General features: G+C 44.7%; 1 protein-coding gene across 1 annotated transcript in view; it reads left to right on the top strand.

The window, feature by feature from the left end:
- The first annotated feature begins 215 nt into the window (after positions 1–215).
- The window catches only part of CDH4 (cadherin 4), a 417,132-nt gene continuing 402,616 nt past the window's right edge, over positions 216–14,731 (top strand). Inside the window, exons 1-2 of the mRNA XM_059480662.1 lie at positions 216–345; positions 2,321–2,432. Coding sequence (XP_059336645.1) covers positions 280–345; positions 2,321–2,432 — 178 coding nt within the window. The 5' untranslated portion in view covers positions 216–279. The remainder of the gene's footprint in view (positions 346–2,320; positions 2,433–14,731) is intronic.

Genomic DNA, 14,731 nt, shown 5'->3' on the forward strand with positions numbered 1-14,731 from the left:
GGATCGCAGAGCTCGTCAGGGCACTGGGAGAGGAAGCGGCAGCGCCGCCGAACCCCTTTCCCCCTCCATCATCATCACCTTCATCCCCGCTCCCCCCGCGGCGGGGCGGCGCCTGTCGCTTTAAGCGGCGCGTGCCCGCGCGCGCGGGGCGGGGCGCGGCGGCGGCGCGCGGCGGGCGCTTCACCTGCAGCCCGGAGCGGCCGCGGGACCCGGCCGGCTCCGCTCCGCTCCTCGCTGCACGGCACCGCTCCCATCCGCTCCGATCCGCCCGCCGCGGACATGAGCGCCGGCCCGAGGCGGCGGCTGCTGCTGCTGCTCCTCCTGCCCGTCTGGGGCTCGGCGGCGGTAAGTGCAAACGGGCGCGGAGCTATCCCCGCCGCGGCTCCTCCGCGCCCGCCGCGGCAACTTCGGGTTCGGGGAGTGAGGGTGATGGTGGTGGGTGCGCGGAGCTCCTGTCGCTGCTTCTGCCGCGCTGCCGTTCCCCACCTCCTTTTTTAAAATCGAATCGCCGCTGTGCAGTTTTTAATTGTTTTGTGGAGCCGCTGCTCAGGTGCCGCCGCGGTGCCGGCACGAGTACGCTCCGCGCTGCGCCTCGCCGGAGAAACTTCGGGGGCAGCGGCGCGTCCCGGCGCGGAGCCGCTCCGAGCCCCGCCGAGCCCCCGCGGCCGCGCTCCCCGCCGAGCCCCGCGGAGCCCGCGCCCGCTGCTGCCCCTAACTTTTATTTTTACAAGCCCATAAACCCAACCGAGCGGGCCCGGTGGTGATGCTCGGAAAGTTTGGGATTTTTTTAGGGTTTTATTCCCACGGCGCCTGAAATTGAAGGGTTTCTGTAGAACATCAACAAGCGCCTGAACGCGTGGCTGCAGTGTTACCGAGCGAGCCGGGCGGCTGCTGGCTTTCGGGCTGGGCTGGCTGCGGGAACAAGAGCCGCTTATTTTTCTGCCTCAATCCCTCGGTGCCAAGTAGAATCCGTGAGGATGTCCCGAGCCTCGTGGAGGCTGGTGGGTGCCCAGGAATAGCCCCGATGCGCTCTCGTCTGGCGAGCGCCGCTCTAATAACGGGGCGATTTCAGCTTGGAAGCCCGCTATCCTCGGTGACACCCTTTGAAATGTTTGCTAATGGCAACATCTTGCCAGCCGCGGTCAGAGTCCAACAGAGCCGCCGCTTCCTTGCGCTTCCCATGCAGTAGCTGGCATCCGTCTCCCGAGCGTGATTTTAAGCCGAGTACATTGGCTTGTGTTCTGCTTACTAAGCTCATCCGAAAGGACCCTTCTTTCTCTGCTGTTGGTTTCTGTGTCTCCGGCGCAGCGCAGTCTGGGGCTGCGGGGGTTGCGGTGCTCCCCGGGGAGGCAGGTGCCCGCCCGGAGTTGCACTTTGCGGGGAGGCGCCGCTCCCGCTCCCCCGGCTGCAGCCGGCGCTGCCGGCTCTGGAGGCGGCGGAGGTGCCGGCAGCATCGCTAAGCGATGCTCTGGCTGGCTCTGCCGACAGCCCCGGCGCGTTAGAAATCCCCTGCCACCAGCACTTGTTAGTGCGTAAATCACCTGGCACTCCGCACGCATAAATCACGGGCTTGTGTGCTGTCAGCGAGTTCCTCTGGAGCCGGGGTCTGGGACCTTCCCTGCCGGGGAATCCCAAGGAGCCCGGGCTGCCCCGTCCCTGTGGCGGGGGCTGGATCCTCTGCTCAGTCCAGAGTTGCAGCTGAGTGTTTTGTTGGCTGTGTCCCCTTGGGTGCTGGCGCGTTGTGCATGATTCTGTGCATTGTCACGTTTTTAATTGGGCATCCCTCAATTCCTTCCCACTGCCGGGGCAAGAGCAGAGCCTGGAGTGTCCCAGAGGCTGCAGCAGGCAGAGCCTGGGATGCTGCTGCAAGGGTGAAGGGGAAGGAAGGGTGTCCTCACCTGGTGGCAGGCTCCTGGGTTTCTCCCCCTTCCATGCTGGGGTCTGCCCAGTTTCTCAGTAGCAGACCTCGGTGGTTTGGATGTTTCAACATCGGGCCTTTGCGTGTCTCCAGTGCGAGCACAGCGCCTTGATGAATTGCTGCTCTTTGTTTCCTCCCCTCTTCTGACAGTGCCCAGTATCCCAGCCTTCCTACAAACAATGCTCTCTTGTAGTCAGGCAACTATTGCTGGCCCATTTTATTTTTTGCAGCTACAGTATGGATCCACTCCAACAGATAGGCACTCTAACACAAGCAACTTCTACTTGCACACTGCTTTACTGTTCAGGTTTGCTCATGCCTAAACACTTCATCACTGGGTGCAAAACGTTTTCCCAAATGACAAAAGTCATGGTGTGCATTTTCCTTGTTTTGTTTTTGCAGGCACACAATGGGGATCTTACAGTTAGACCCACATGCAAGCCTGGCTTCTCAGAACAAGACTACACAGCATTCATCTCCCAGAATATCATGGAAGGGCAGAAGTTACTCAAAGGTAAGTGGAATAAAAAGCTTAATAGCTTCTGCAATAACTGTATTTTCAGGAGGTGAAAGGAGGCTTAAAGATGCTGGTTTTGATGGTGAAATTGTCTGCAGAATTATGTTTGTAGGAGGATGAAACACTAAGTGGTTTACCTGAGCACAGTTTTGAATACAGATGAATCATTCCAAGTCCGCTGCTGTCTGCTTCAGGTGGATTGTTTGTTACACCATGCGAGGTCATCACTTCACTCTTGAGTCTCCCACTCCCACCCTGTCTGAAGGAACTCTGCATCTGATATTTTAGCCAGTATTTTTATGTATGAAATTCAAAGATCCCTAAATTATCTCTGCTTTGAAATGGATGATAAAGCAGACGTTGTTGTTGGAAATGTGGTAAACAAGCCTACAGACATTCTGTTCACAAATGTGGCATTCATTTTCATTACTGCCCCACTGACAACATGAAAACACAGGCAAAAAGAAACTACCAATTAGCTTTATAGTAATTGCAGGATTATAACCATTTTTGTGCTTGTAAACTCTAAGATGTCTTCATAATCCAAATAACTGTAGATTATCCTGTGTATTGCTCTGTCTCCTTTTCAAGTTAAAAATAATTAAACTTTATATTTGCATGGCACAGAAAAACACTTTATTCCAAGAGAATTTTTGAAGATCAGAATCCCACAGCAGCCCAGGAGGTTGGGGAGCACGTCAGGACTTGGTGCTCTACTCCAGGCTTAATAACTGTATTTTTCAGTGTTTTCCTGAGCACATTTTGCTTGCATGCATGTCTCTGTGCCAGAAAGCTGGGATTTCTGTCTTCCTCCTGACCAAACACCTGCTCTGTTACCTTGATTTTTCTCAGAAGAGAGGGAGAGTTGTCAGTGTTCTCTCTGGCTTCAGCAGAATCCAGGACTGGACATTTTTGCTCTGCATGAGTTGGCAATCACTTTTGTTTCTGTGCCCAGTTGTCTTAGTGTTGCTGTTCAGGAATTCTCTTGATTGGCCTGGCATTAATTAGTGGACCTTGGGGAGTTTATTTTTAGTTTGAAGGGTAACCAGTGGGGGAATTGGGATGGATAAGCTCAAGATTATGCAACCCTAAAGAGACCAAATACCAATAGTTTACACACTTTGTAGCAATTTTTGCCAAATGTGAAGGCAGCTTTACAGGTCAGTCTGGAAACTGGGTAGATTTCATGCTCTTTTAGCTTTGCAAATTATTTGATAAAAAATGTTCTCTGAGTACTGTAGAAAGCTGTGGCATAAATATATTTGCTCAGAAGAGTGGGTTTTTTGCAGTTTAGTGCTTGATAAATGGTGCTGTGTTTATGGAGGTGGACAACAGGGATGGAGCGGAAGGGGCTGCTCAGAGGCTTTAGGTGGCTGTGACTTTCAGAACAGCACAGTGGCTGTCATTTCATTTCTGGCTTAACTGATAATTTTTAAATATGAAATGATATTTACACAGGCTGTCAAGTTGATTTGAATGAAAATATATTTCTATTTGATTTTATCCTTTAGGGACCAGTTGTAGTTTTACATTAGTCATGGCAACCCTGCCTCTGATTTAGGGCTGAACTCACCCTGGGGACATTATGTATCTGTGCCCCACTTGTAAGATTCATGGCCTGATAGCGTTGTCACAGGTTCCATGATTTAAAAGCATTTTCTCAACAAAAGAAGGAAGAAAAAAAGTGCAAGTGCTGTGTTTGCTAATAAGTAAACTATCATCTTTGCACCTTTTAATCTATAGTCAAATACATGCTGTTGTTTATCATGGAAAGCAAATATATCTAATTAATTTATATAATAATGGGCAAGAAAATTCTTCATGCTTGTGTTGTTCTTTATATATACTCTAGCATGTAAAATTGGTAGTTTTCCAGTTTAGGTTTAATTTTACTTCCTAGCACTTGATGTGTCTGAAGCATAAAATGTTTATCTCTTTCTTCCATCTGGGTGAAGTATTGTACAATAGTTCAGACCAAAAATGGGTTCAGATTGCTTACATTATCATGTTTGATAGATTGACATATGTACTATTTCACACCATCTTACCACGCAAAGCTCTGCTGCCAGCAGCTACCACCATCTTATTCATCAGCATTCAGTAATTCATCTGCAGGCCAAATGGGACTGTTTGCCTGAATTAAAGGAAAAAAAAAAAGAAAGAAAGTAGGCAGAAATTCACCTGTCAGTGCTTTCCTGGAATCTGGGGGCTGGAAAAAGCGTGTCTGTAGCTTGGGTGGCTCTCGGGGGATTTCACAGAGTGAACATGAGGTGTTGATGGATAATGCTCACCTTGTCCTTAGGAAGGAGAGGTTGGCAGTCCTGGGACAGTTTATCCCTGAAGGTTTTTGTCCAGCAGAAATCAGGCAGCATGCAGCCCTCAGCATGGTGGTGAAATTCCTCCACGCTATGGAGAAATTTGGATGTTCATGGTTCTGTGTGGCAATAAATAAACCGAGCATTTCCCTTTTAAGCTTTGCAAGATCGAGCTCTCAAATGTATGCACTGTTATGAATGCATCAAAATGAAAGTGTTTATAGTATTCTAGGTTTGAATCAAGTTAAACAGATAATCACTGCTTATAATTGGTTTATTCCAATGGAAATAGCTTAGCCTTAATTTGACAACAAGAGCTTTTACAGAGTCATTGTTTTATTATAAGTATGCCATAAGCTATTAGCTACTACTTTGTGGTTCATCTTATTTGCCTGAGTCAGCTCTCTAACATCCTCAAAACATACAGATTCTAGCAGGAGCTATTTGTTACACAGTAATTAACTTGTTTATGATAAATGGATGGGAGAAATGTCACGGCATTTTGTTTTATGTATAAATGAAAAGCATCTGCATTCTAAAAATTTCATGTTAATTAGACTTAAAATAGTTTTCCCCAGTAGTGCAACAAATACCACACGCTGCACATCACTGCCAACACTGTGGCCTGATGATGGGGTGGTGGCTGAGGTGATTTGTGGAGCCAGTGCCTTCCTCAGAAATGCCATCACTGCATCTCTTAAAGAAAGCTTCTGGGGTGTAATCTGTTATACTTGTTTGTCTTTGTTTTTGTTTGCGGGATAATAAACTTAGTCTTGATCATTGATGCATGATAATGCTTAAGATAGCTTCGTTAAGTATTTTCTTCTTTAGCCTAAGGGAAAGATCTCCACGTCTGCAGTACGGCAGAGGACGATTGTGGCACGGGGATCTTTTCCTCTTTGTTAATTATTTATGCTAACCTAACGTGGTGAGAACATTGGTCCTGAGGGGTGGGCAGCAGGGCCATGTGGGGCTGCTGAAGCAGTTGAGCAGTGTCCCAGGGGATCTGATTCCTGATGTGAACTCAGTGCTTGGGAGCCATGAGGACCAGCGGCCTCTTGGGGAAGGAGGGAGAGAAGGTTGCTGAAAGTGGTGAGCAGTATGATACTCTTGCTGTTGGCTTTGTGCCCTTTTGAATTTTTTTGGTAGTGTTTTTTAAGATTATGATTATTAAGAAAGGATGTTTTTCAGAATTAGGAGTTGAGGTTTAATTGGCATGCCGTGAGGCTGTGGTGACTGGGAGTGGGTGGGGTGACATCAGGGTGCTGAATGCATTATTCCTCCAGTGTGGCCCCACCATGGCTCCAGCACCTCTCAAACACACCTAACAAAACAACTCAGAGCAGACAACACGAGCAGATGAGAGGTAGAGCCACTTTGTTGTGTTTTCTGTGCATCCCTTGGTGTGCAGTGATCCATGTTTCTGTGCCCAGCCCGAGCAGTGCCTGTGCTGATGGAGCAGGGGAACTTCTCTGGTGTGGGCAGCCACGTTTGGGGACAAGTGTGTGGCAGCACGCTTTATTTTCATATGAGGAGATGAATAAACTCTGCCAGCATGTTCTGCTCTCAGCAAATGTATGAAACCAAAGTTAGCCAAGCTCATGCAAATGCATAAAAATGTAATTGCTTCTATTCTAGGATTTTTTTTACTAGCATGATTTTTGGTTAAAAAAAATACATAAAAGCTTTATTGGAATACTTTTTTTTTTTTTTTTTAAGAAGAATTCACTATAGAGATAATCTCTTTTAAGTTTTTGAGAGATAGGTTGTTCTTCATGGTCTAAAGCTTTTTGTTCTCTCCACTGAGATTTCAAAACCTCCATCCTTTTTAGCCCTCACCACATTCAATATTAAAACTTAGGAAGGCTGTGAATGCTGTTTAGAGAATATTGACTGCATAGACCAAAAAAACCCCAGCATCCACAATCTCCTTGGGATAGTGGAGAATACTGTAGATGGTGCAGGCTTTCCACTTTTCCTGGCTTTAGAGTCCAGAAAATACCCAGTACCCATCTGCTGTCAGTTTTGGCAGGAGCTTGGTTCTCACAGGCTCTGAAGGGTGTGTGGATGTCTGAGGCTGCCCTGCCCACAGTCATGTCCAGGTGCTCTCTGGTGTTTTGGGAAGGGAAGAGCCTGAGCGATGCTGGATTTGTTCTGGTGTTTGGTGATTTTGTTGAGCACCTCTTAGGGTTGCTCGGTGCTTGCAGCAGCTCTGCTGCAGCCTCCTGGAATAGCCAGTGCCTTCTCCAAGCTGCTCAGAGCTGAAAAAAGCAGAGAGGCTTTTCCATTTGTGTTTTCATTATTTTCTGGTCTGTGATTCTGCATGAAAAGCAGTTACTGCAGTTATTGTACACGTAATTAGCTTCACAGTTCCCTAATAACATCTGAAAGTAGCAGAGCGGCCGCTGGAGCCCAGAACTCACCCTCACCTCTCTTCACTCCTTTCTTGGAGCAAAGGGGGGCAGGCAGGCATCAGCTCTCTGCGCTCAGCTTGCACAAGCTCCAGTGGAGCTGCCTCTCAGAAAGCACTTCTCACATTCTGCAGGACAACTTCTTCTAAGAGCAGTTTCTCGTGATGGGCTCGTTGCAAATCAAAACCATCATTTCCATCCTGAGTTCCAGGGGAGACCCCAGAAAGAGCTGTGCAGAGCAGGGAACTGCTGATGCCCATGTATTTTTAATGTTGTTCTTCAGATCTAACTTCTGACACAAAAATGATGTTTAAGATGACATTTTTATCTAAATAAAATTGCAGTTAATGAGACTGGAGTAGTCAATAACACTCTGTAGAGTTAATCCCCTTACACTGTTTAATAACTGTATATATTGCTTTCTAGTTCAGAGCTTTGAACCAAATTCCTCAAACCCAAGCAAAATTACATTTCTCTGCGTTCTGGGGAGTTAACTGATTTTTATCTGAATAAATCTGCTTCTCCAACAACAGACTTGAAGCTTCTCTGTTTTTTCAAGGATTTGTCTGTTAGAGAATTGTGCTGCTTCAAATTAGGCATTCTAGGTAGGTATTAAGGAAGAAGATGAAACAACAATTTCTGTTGAATAATTTATTCATTTCTTTATTTATGCTTAGGCTTTTAGGAAATAAGCTGTGTCTGGAACAGTATCAATTAGTTATTTATTGTGAAATACCTGTTGTTTTGAACACTAAGCTGATCATTTTAGGGCTTTTAAGGTTGGAAAATGTTAATTTTAAAGTCAGTTCTTTGTATAGGAATTGACTGTCACTGACAGAGCTCATGAGCTCTGATCTCACAGAGCAGATGCTGAAAGCATTCTGGAAATTACGGTTTTGCATGTGGCAATTGAAACTTATTTATTCTAGCAGTGAAATATTTTCTTGCCTAATTTTCATTGACCTAATGCCAGTTCTCATTGCCTAATTTCATTGATATTTATGTGCAGGCCTCCTTCTGCCTTGATTTGTACCCTGGAAATGAGTCTCATGTTTTTTTAGATGGAATTTATTTCATTGCAAACTCTGGCTGGGGGAGTACTTGGTTCCACAGCAGCACGGGCCATGTGCACAGCTCATAGAATATTTTAGCAATATAGATAATACTTAAAAGTCTTATTTGAAGGGCAAGAAGAGATTAAAACTACAGAGGATAGGATTTCATTGGAAATCTGCTGCTTCATTTTTCTCATAGAATGAATTTGAGTAACATAGGGAAAGATGGGAGTTTGTTTGATTTGAGGTTACTGGAATATTCAGAATTAAGGCCATCGCTGTATCAAGTGGAATTTTTTATTTTCAAGCAAATTGAAGTAGTAACTAAGACCAGGCAGTGGTGTTTGAAAAGCAAAGACCAGTCCTTGCCAGCTTTGGGTGGTTGGCAGGGGGTTGGGATGAGCTGTGACTGTGATTCCAGATTTCCCTAGGATCCGGGTGTGGAGTACTGCAGGAAGAACCCCTGCAGGCTCAATGGAATTGATCTGTATCCCTTTTTCTCTATGTAAACCTTTTGTGCCCTAGCCAAAGATTCTGGAGAGGATTTGGCTTTACACTGAATTTTCCTTTTGGTGCCTACGTGACCCCCAGAGTTGTGTTTCCAGGGAAAACCCAGAAGTGTCCTTGGCCAGCCCTGCCATGGCAGGGTTTTCTTACTGCTCAGGATGCCATGATATATTTTAGATATTTTATTTAAATATTTATTAGTATTTCTGAAATGAGAGTGCTAGGATTGTTTAGCCTGGAGAAGACTTTATAATTTTATATAAACTCCTTGTGAGAATGTGCTGAGATGAGGTGCGTGGAGGGAGGACAGAACAAAATGGTGCTAACACTGAAATGCAGGACGTTGCGCTTGAATGAGGGAAGAAAATTTCAGTCTGAGGGTTGTCAGACACTGGAGGAGGTTCCTCAGAGATGCCATGAGGTGTCTGTTGTTGGAGGTACCTGGAACCCACCTGGATCTGGTCCTGGAGCCTGCTTTGGCTGTCCCTGTGCTGAGCAGCTCTGCAGCCTCCACTGGGCTCTGACCCTGGGAGACTCTCTGCAGGTGAACAGATGAACAGACAGAGGGATGAACTGAGCTTTTCTTCAAATACAAATCACACAGCTTTAAATAAAAACATTGCAGCAGCCTGCAAAATGTGATCTTTACTGGGAAATTGTGTTTCTTTAATTTCTTGGAAGCACAACCTCCAAAGAGGGAATAATTGAAACACCAGGGACCAGCATTCAGCTGTTTGCTTCCATTAATGTCCAGACTTAACCTAGGCATAGTTTGTCTCCTGGCATAAGGAAATGTAACACTTACATTGAAAAAGCACTCAGTTTCCTCTTTATTTTTAGTAGAACGGAAGAGAACATGTGGAGCTACTGTTTAACCCAAAATATTTGTCTTATACGCAGCTACTTCGCTCCTTTCAGGAGGATGTTTGTTTCCTAAGCGAGTTTTCTGTGACATGAAAAACGCTTGGGCTGAGCAAGATCTCTTTTTGCCACAGGCTTGCGATTTCTCTTGTTTACGTTCATTATCCCTAATTTATTTATTAATTTTGGATTGCAGTTGCACAGAAGGAGCGTGAAGTGGCAAATGCTCTGGCATATGGGCTGCACTGTCACTGGGAACACTCAGCCGCCCCATGCCTCGTGACCCCAGGCTGCAGCATCCACATTCCCCTTTCCTAATCCCTTCCAATAGAAATTTTTAATTTTTTTTTTTTTTTTTTTTTTTTTTTTTTTTTTTTTTTGCCATGCCCTCAGTACTCTGGTGCCAGTGTTCTGTAGCAGGGAGCCGGTGGCAGTAACTCAGGGCTGGGCTGGTTGTGCTGCTCATCAGCTGCAGCCCATTAACACCAGCCTGGTAATGGCAGCCACTGTGTGCAACCCACAGTGGGGGTGTTGGAAGCTCCTCCAAGGACCCTGAAGATATTATGGGGCCACCCATGAAGGAAGAAAAGTAAAATAGATGCCCTTTCTGCTTTGAAATGAGCCAGTCTGTTTTCATTGATACCCAGAAGCACTGCAGTCATTAAAGGCTATTACTATGCCTATTATAAATCACAATTTCCTAGCAGTTCAGAGGTTAGTCACAAATTTTGTTACAATGAGTTTGTCTCATAGTAATTCCAATCCTTATTAAACGGAATTGTCTTTAAAATAATTATGAATGTAGCAATTATCCAAAGATAAATAGTCAAGATTACAAGAATTGTTCTATACAGGGCTATGTATCAACTCCCTCTGTCAGTTCATGTCTAGAGAATCATAAAAGGCAGGTCAGTGAAACAAATGTCTGTTACTTCACCATGTAGCAAGAAAAGCATATTGGAATTATTGGTATATGAAAGAAAAACATGTGAACTTGGTAAGATGGTGGAAAATAAATAAGTTACTACAGATGATAGAGTGCAAGTCAGGACTAGTTTAAAGTATGAAATGTAATAACCTGTTTGTTCCTGATGTAGTCAGTGGGGGTGAGGAGATAGCTCTGTATAAATGCCACCAAGAGCTGTTTGTGGTGTCACCTGGACCTGTGTGTTGGTATTTCCTGGGCTCAGAGCTGGGCTGGAGGAGCTCAGGAGGGTTCCTGGTGCATTCTCCTTCCCCAGGGCACAGCTCCCTTGTAACAGCTTTGTGTCTCTGATGTGGGCTTGAAGATCCATGGCTGGGGACCAAAGCCAATATATTACTTTGCTTCCCTTTCCTGAGTTCCTGACCTCTCTTGATCCAATTTAACACTGTTTGCATTTATTATGGACACACAGAACAGTTGCTGATTTTTTTTTTTTTTGTCTCCCCCCAACACAACTGAATTTATTTTTTTTCAGGTTCTGTGGGCTGAACCTCTCATTTGTTTCCTTTTGTGTGTCATGCTTGGCTTTCTCCTCTGAGCCCTTGTTTTTGTTACTAACACGATACTCCAGGTTGATGTGGTGCTGCCAGCCAAGTCTCACAGTGCTGAACAGACAGGGAATATTACTCTGCCTGTTTTGCAGGCAACACTCCACTTGATTTATCTAATGTGATGATTGCTTTTTTTCTTAGCAGTATGATACTGTTGACTCATGTTCAGCTTGTGATCCAGTATAACCTCCCACATCGTTTTTTGATGAACTGCTACCTACCCAGTCATTTTCTATATGTGTAGTTGATTAATCCTGCTGAATCGTATTACCTTGCTCCTCTTCTCTTGAATTACATCTTGTTTTTGTTTTATCATCAGCCTTACCTAACTGGTTTGGATTGTTTTGAATTCTGATCTTGACATCCAGCAGAGTTGCAGTTGCATCCTGCTTGTGGATGGTTTGCAGATGTAACCAGCATATGCTGCATTCCTTTATCTGTTCTGTTAATAAAGGATTGAACAAACCCAGTTCAAAACAGGCTGTGGCAGAGCCCATGTGATAAAGCCTTCTGCTCTGACCATGCACCATTAAAACATGCTCTGGGTAGTTGTTTCAGTAACTAAAATTGGAATGGTGGCTTGGTGAACAGAGCCTTTAATGTCTTGATGTTTTCTGTTGGGATCTGTGGAAACACAATTCCAGATGTCCTCAGTTGTCAGTACTTTTCCTGACTTTTATGAGAGTTACAAGAATTGGGACCATTGAATTTTTACCATCTTGGCTGGGTTAATGGAATTTCAGTAAAATGTTGTTGGAATGTCCAGGCTACAGGACAAAATGCTCACCTTGGCTTTCCTCAGGATGCTGGAGGTCTGCTCGTTAAAAGCCATTTTCATTGACAGAGCTGTTACTAATCCCAAGGTGAGCTGGAAGAGCAGGATTCAATGAAAGCCAAAGCAGGGTTGGTTGTACCTGGATGTGGAATATTCACTCTGGTGTGATCTGTTTCCACTGATGGCTGGGGATTTCCACTTTGCTGTGTTTCCATTTCCCAGCCCATCCTGGAAGGTGAGGAAAGCAAGGTGTTCACCCTGCACAGACCAGCTGGGTGTTGCACTGCCTGCTTTTATAGATCTCTATTATTCACAGAGCTTTTTAGGAGGCCTAGCCCACACTGAAATATTTCACTGTTTAGTGTCTCTCTTTAATTTTGCCCATCACACCTGTGTGTTTTGGTAGCTGAAGAAAGGCAGATGCTGCTCCCTGTGCTGGAAGAAGACTCTCTGCTGAAATCTTCCGGAGCATCTCAGTCTAGAAGGGAAAAAGAGCTGGGCTAGAGAATTTCCATTATTTTGCTCCCAGTGAAAATCCTTTCCTGGACAGGCAGAAAAAGTCATTGTTTCAGACTCTGTGTGCCTTGCTGCTTGACTTTTAGGAGCCTGATGTTGCTGGCTGGTTGCTTTGCTCCCTTCAAAACAGATTTACACAATTACACATGAAAGACAACTGTTTTGCTCATCTTCATTAACCTTAAATATTTTTATTTTGTGCCTGAATTATTTTGGAAAATAACCTTCCATTTATTTACCTTTTTATGGGCTTCTGAACATTTTTTTCATTGATTCAGTGCTTCCTTTTGGGCCTCTTAGAGTCCAAAGCAATGTGGATAAATGACATGATTTAAAAAAAAAAAGGATTTTTCATGTTTGGATTTTTCCTTTGCCTGTGGACAGAATGGACAGTTTGAGGATGAAGAAAAATATATGTATGGTTGATAGGATGAAGGAGAAACTATAGGTCAGGGCACGATTTGGAGTGATGAAATATTCAAGGATTGCAGCTATAAAAAAAATGTTTGGATTGCACCCAAAGATTTCCCCCATCCTCTTTTCAAACTGCCAGAAGAGACCCTCATCAGGAGAAGTTCAGTGATCTCTGGAACGCTAAACTCTAGATGCCTGTTCAAATAACTGAATAGGAGATTGATTATCTCTGTGCAAAGTTTACTGAAAGATTTTTCTTCTTTTTTTTTTTGTTTGCCTGGAGTCTCAGATATAAGAGAAATTCAAAGTTAAAAGGCTGGTTGCTGTATCTGCTAGCAAGCAAACTACTCCAGTTGTACTGGGTGGTTTTGAGGCTTCCTTACAAGAAGAAATGGAGAAGATTTAGGTTGGGCAGGATGAAAATTTCTTCACCAAAGAGGTTGTTCAAGACTGGCCCAGCTGCCCAGGGCAGTGATGGAGTCACCGTGCCAGGGGGATTTAAAAGCCATGAGGATGTGACATTGGGGACAGGGGACAGGGAGTGGTGCATGGTCTTGGAGGGCATTTCCAGGCTCAGCAATTCTGTGTGGGCAGGGGCAGTTGGCAGAGTGTGGGTTGGTGTTGGCAGAGGTTTAACCCCACCTTGTTCATTGAATGCCCAGGACATGGCACTGTGGGGGTTCTGATGGCTGAATTAACTGTGGTGTTTTGGCAGAGATCAGTGCACATGAGGCATTTCACCAGAAATCTTGAATCATGAATCTTCCTGTATTTTCAGTAAAACAAGGCTTAATTTTCCCTTTCTGCTGTGAATTGAGACAGCATTGGGTGTATCCTGCTAAAGAGCAGCAGAAGCAAGCATTGGTGGCGCAGCCAATTTTTTACCTGTGCAGTAATAAAGCAAATTTCATTGCTTGGGAGCTGAGGTGATGAAGCAAAGTTCTGTAAATGCAGTGGTTGTGTCCTTTGGCAATGCACCTGTAAGAGGGAGAGTTTGACATCTGTGGAGTGGAGCTGTTTGGTAAAAAATATACAAAATTAAAATAAGGATGGGTGGGAAGAAGAGTTGTGGGTGCCTGGAGCTCTGGGGACTCCAAGAACTGCTGGGCCAGGGTTCACGTTGGGTCTGGAAGTGGTGGAAATTATGGAGACTTAAAACAAAGACAGTATTTCTGCAACAGTTTATTAGCAGTCTGAGTGGTTTTTTTGACCTTTAATCTGCATTGGGTCCCTTATGAGCAGTCTTTTATTGCAGTTCTTGGAGAAATTTGTAGGGAATCCACACACTGAGAAACCTGTTCTTAGGAGAGCTGTCCTGGAAAACAAAAAAAACCAAACAAACCAACAAATCCAACAGCAAAAAGTAAAGAAAAAACCTCAAGGTTATATATCAAAATCTGTAACACATGCTCAAAAAAAGTTAATATATAGTGAATGTCAATTAAGTTCTTCCTCAGCTAATAAATAGCTTAGGAGGTATAAAATTTAATACTCCTAAAATTGCAGAAGCCTTTGAAGAACACATTTAAATTGGCCTCATTGGAAGAAGGAGATTTAAAACTGACCTGTTCAGAGGTGAGTAGTGAAAAAGATGTGATGGAATGAGGCTGCATTCCTTCAATACAGAGGCCTTTTGCCTTGATTTTTTGTTTCCTGAGGTGGCCTTTGGAACAGTTTATTTTTACGTTCTTGCGTAATATCAGCTGAAATGCACTGGTAACAGTGGCCTGTTTATTTCTGAGCCTGTTTTTAAGTGTTTCTGAGGCTCAGCTGGGCTGGGAGTGGGTCGCTGTGCCACAGAAAAGCTTCCAGAGCAGCTGTGTGCACTTCTGCCCGTGGCCACACCTACAGGTCCTGCTCACTTTTGGTTTTAAAGCATCAATCTGTTCCCATCTGAGGCTCTCAG

Source organism: Ammospiza nelsoni, chromosome 12, assembly GCF_027579445.1.
Source record: "Ammospiza nelsoni isolate bAmmNel1 chromosome 12, bAmmNel1.pri, whole genome shotgun sequence".
NCBI lineage: Eukaryota > Metazoa > Chordata > Aves > Passeriformes > Passerellidae > Ammospiza > Ammospiza nelsoni.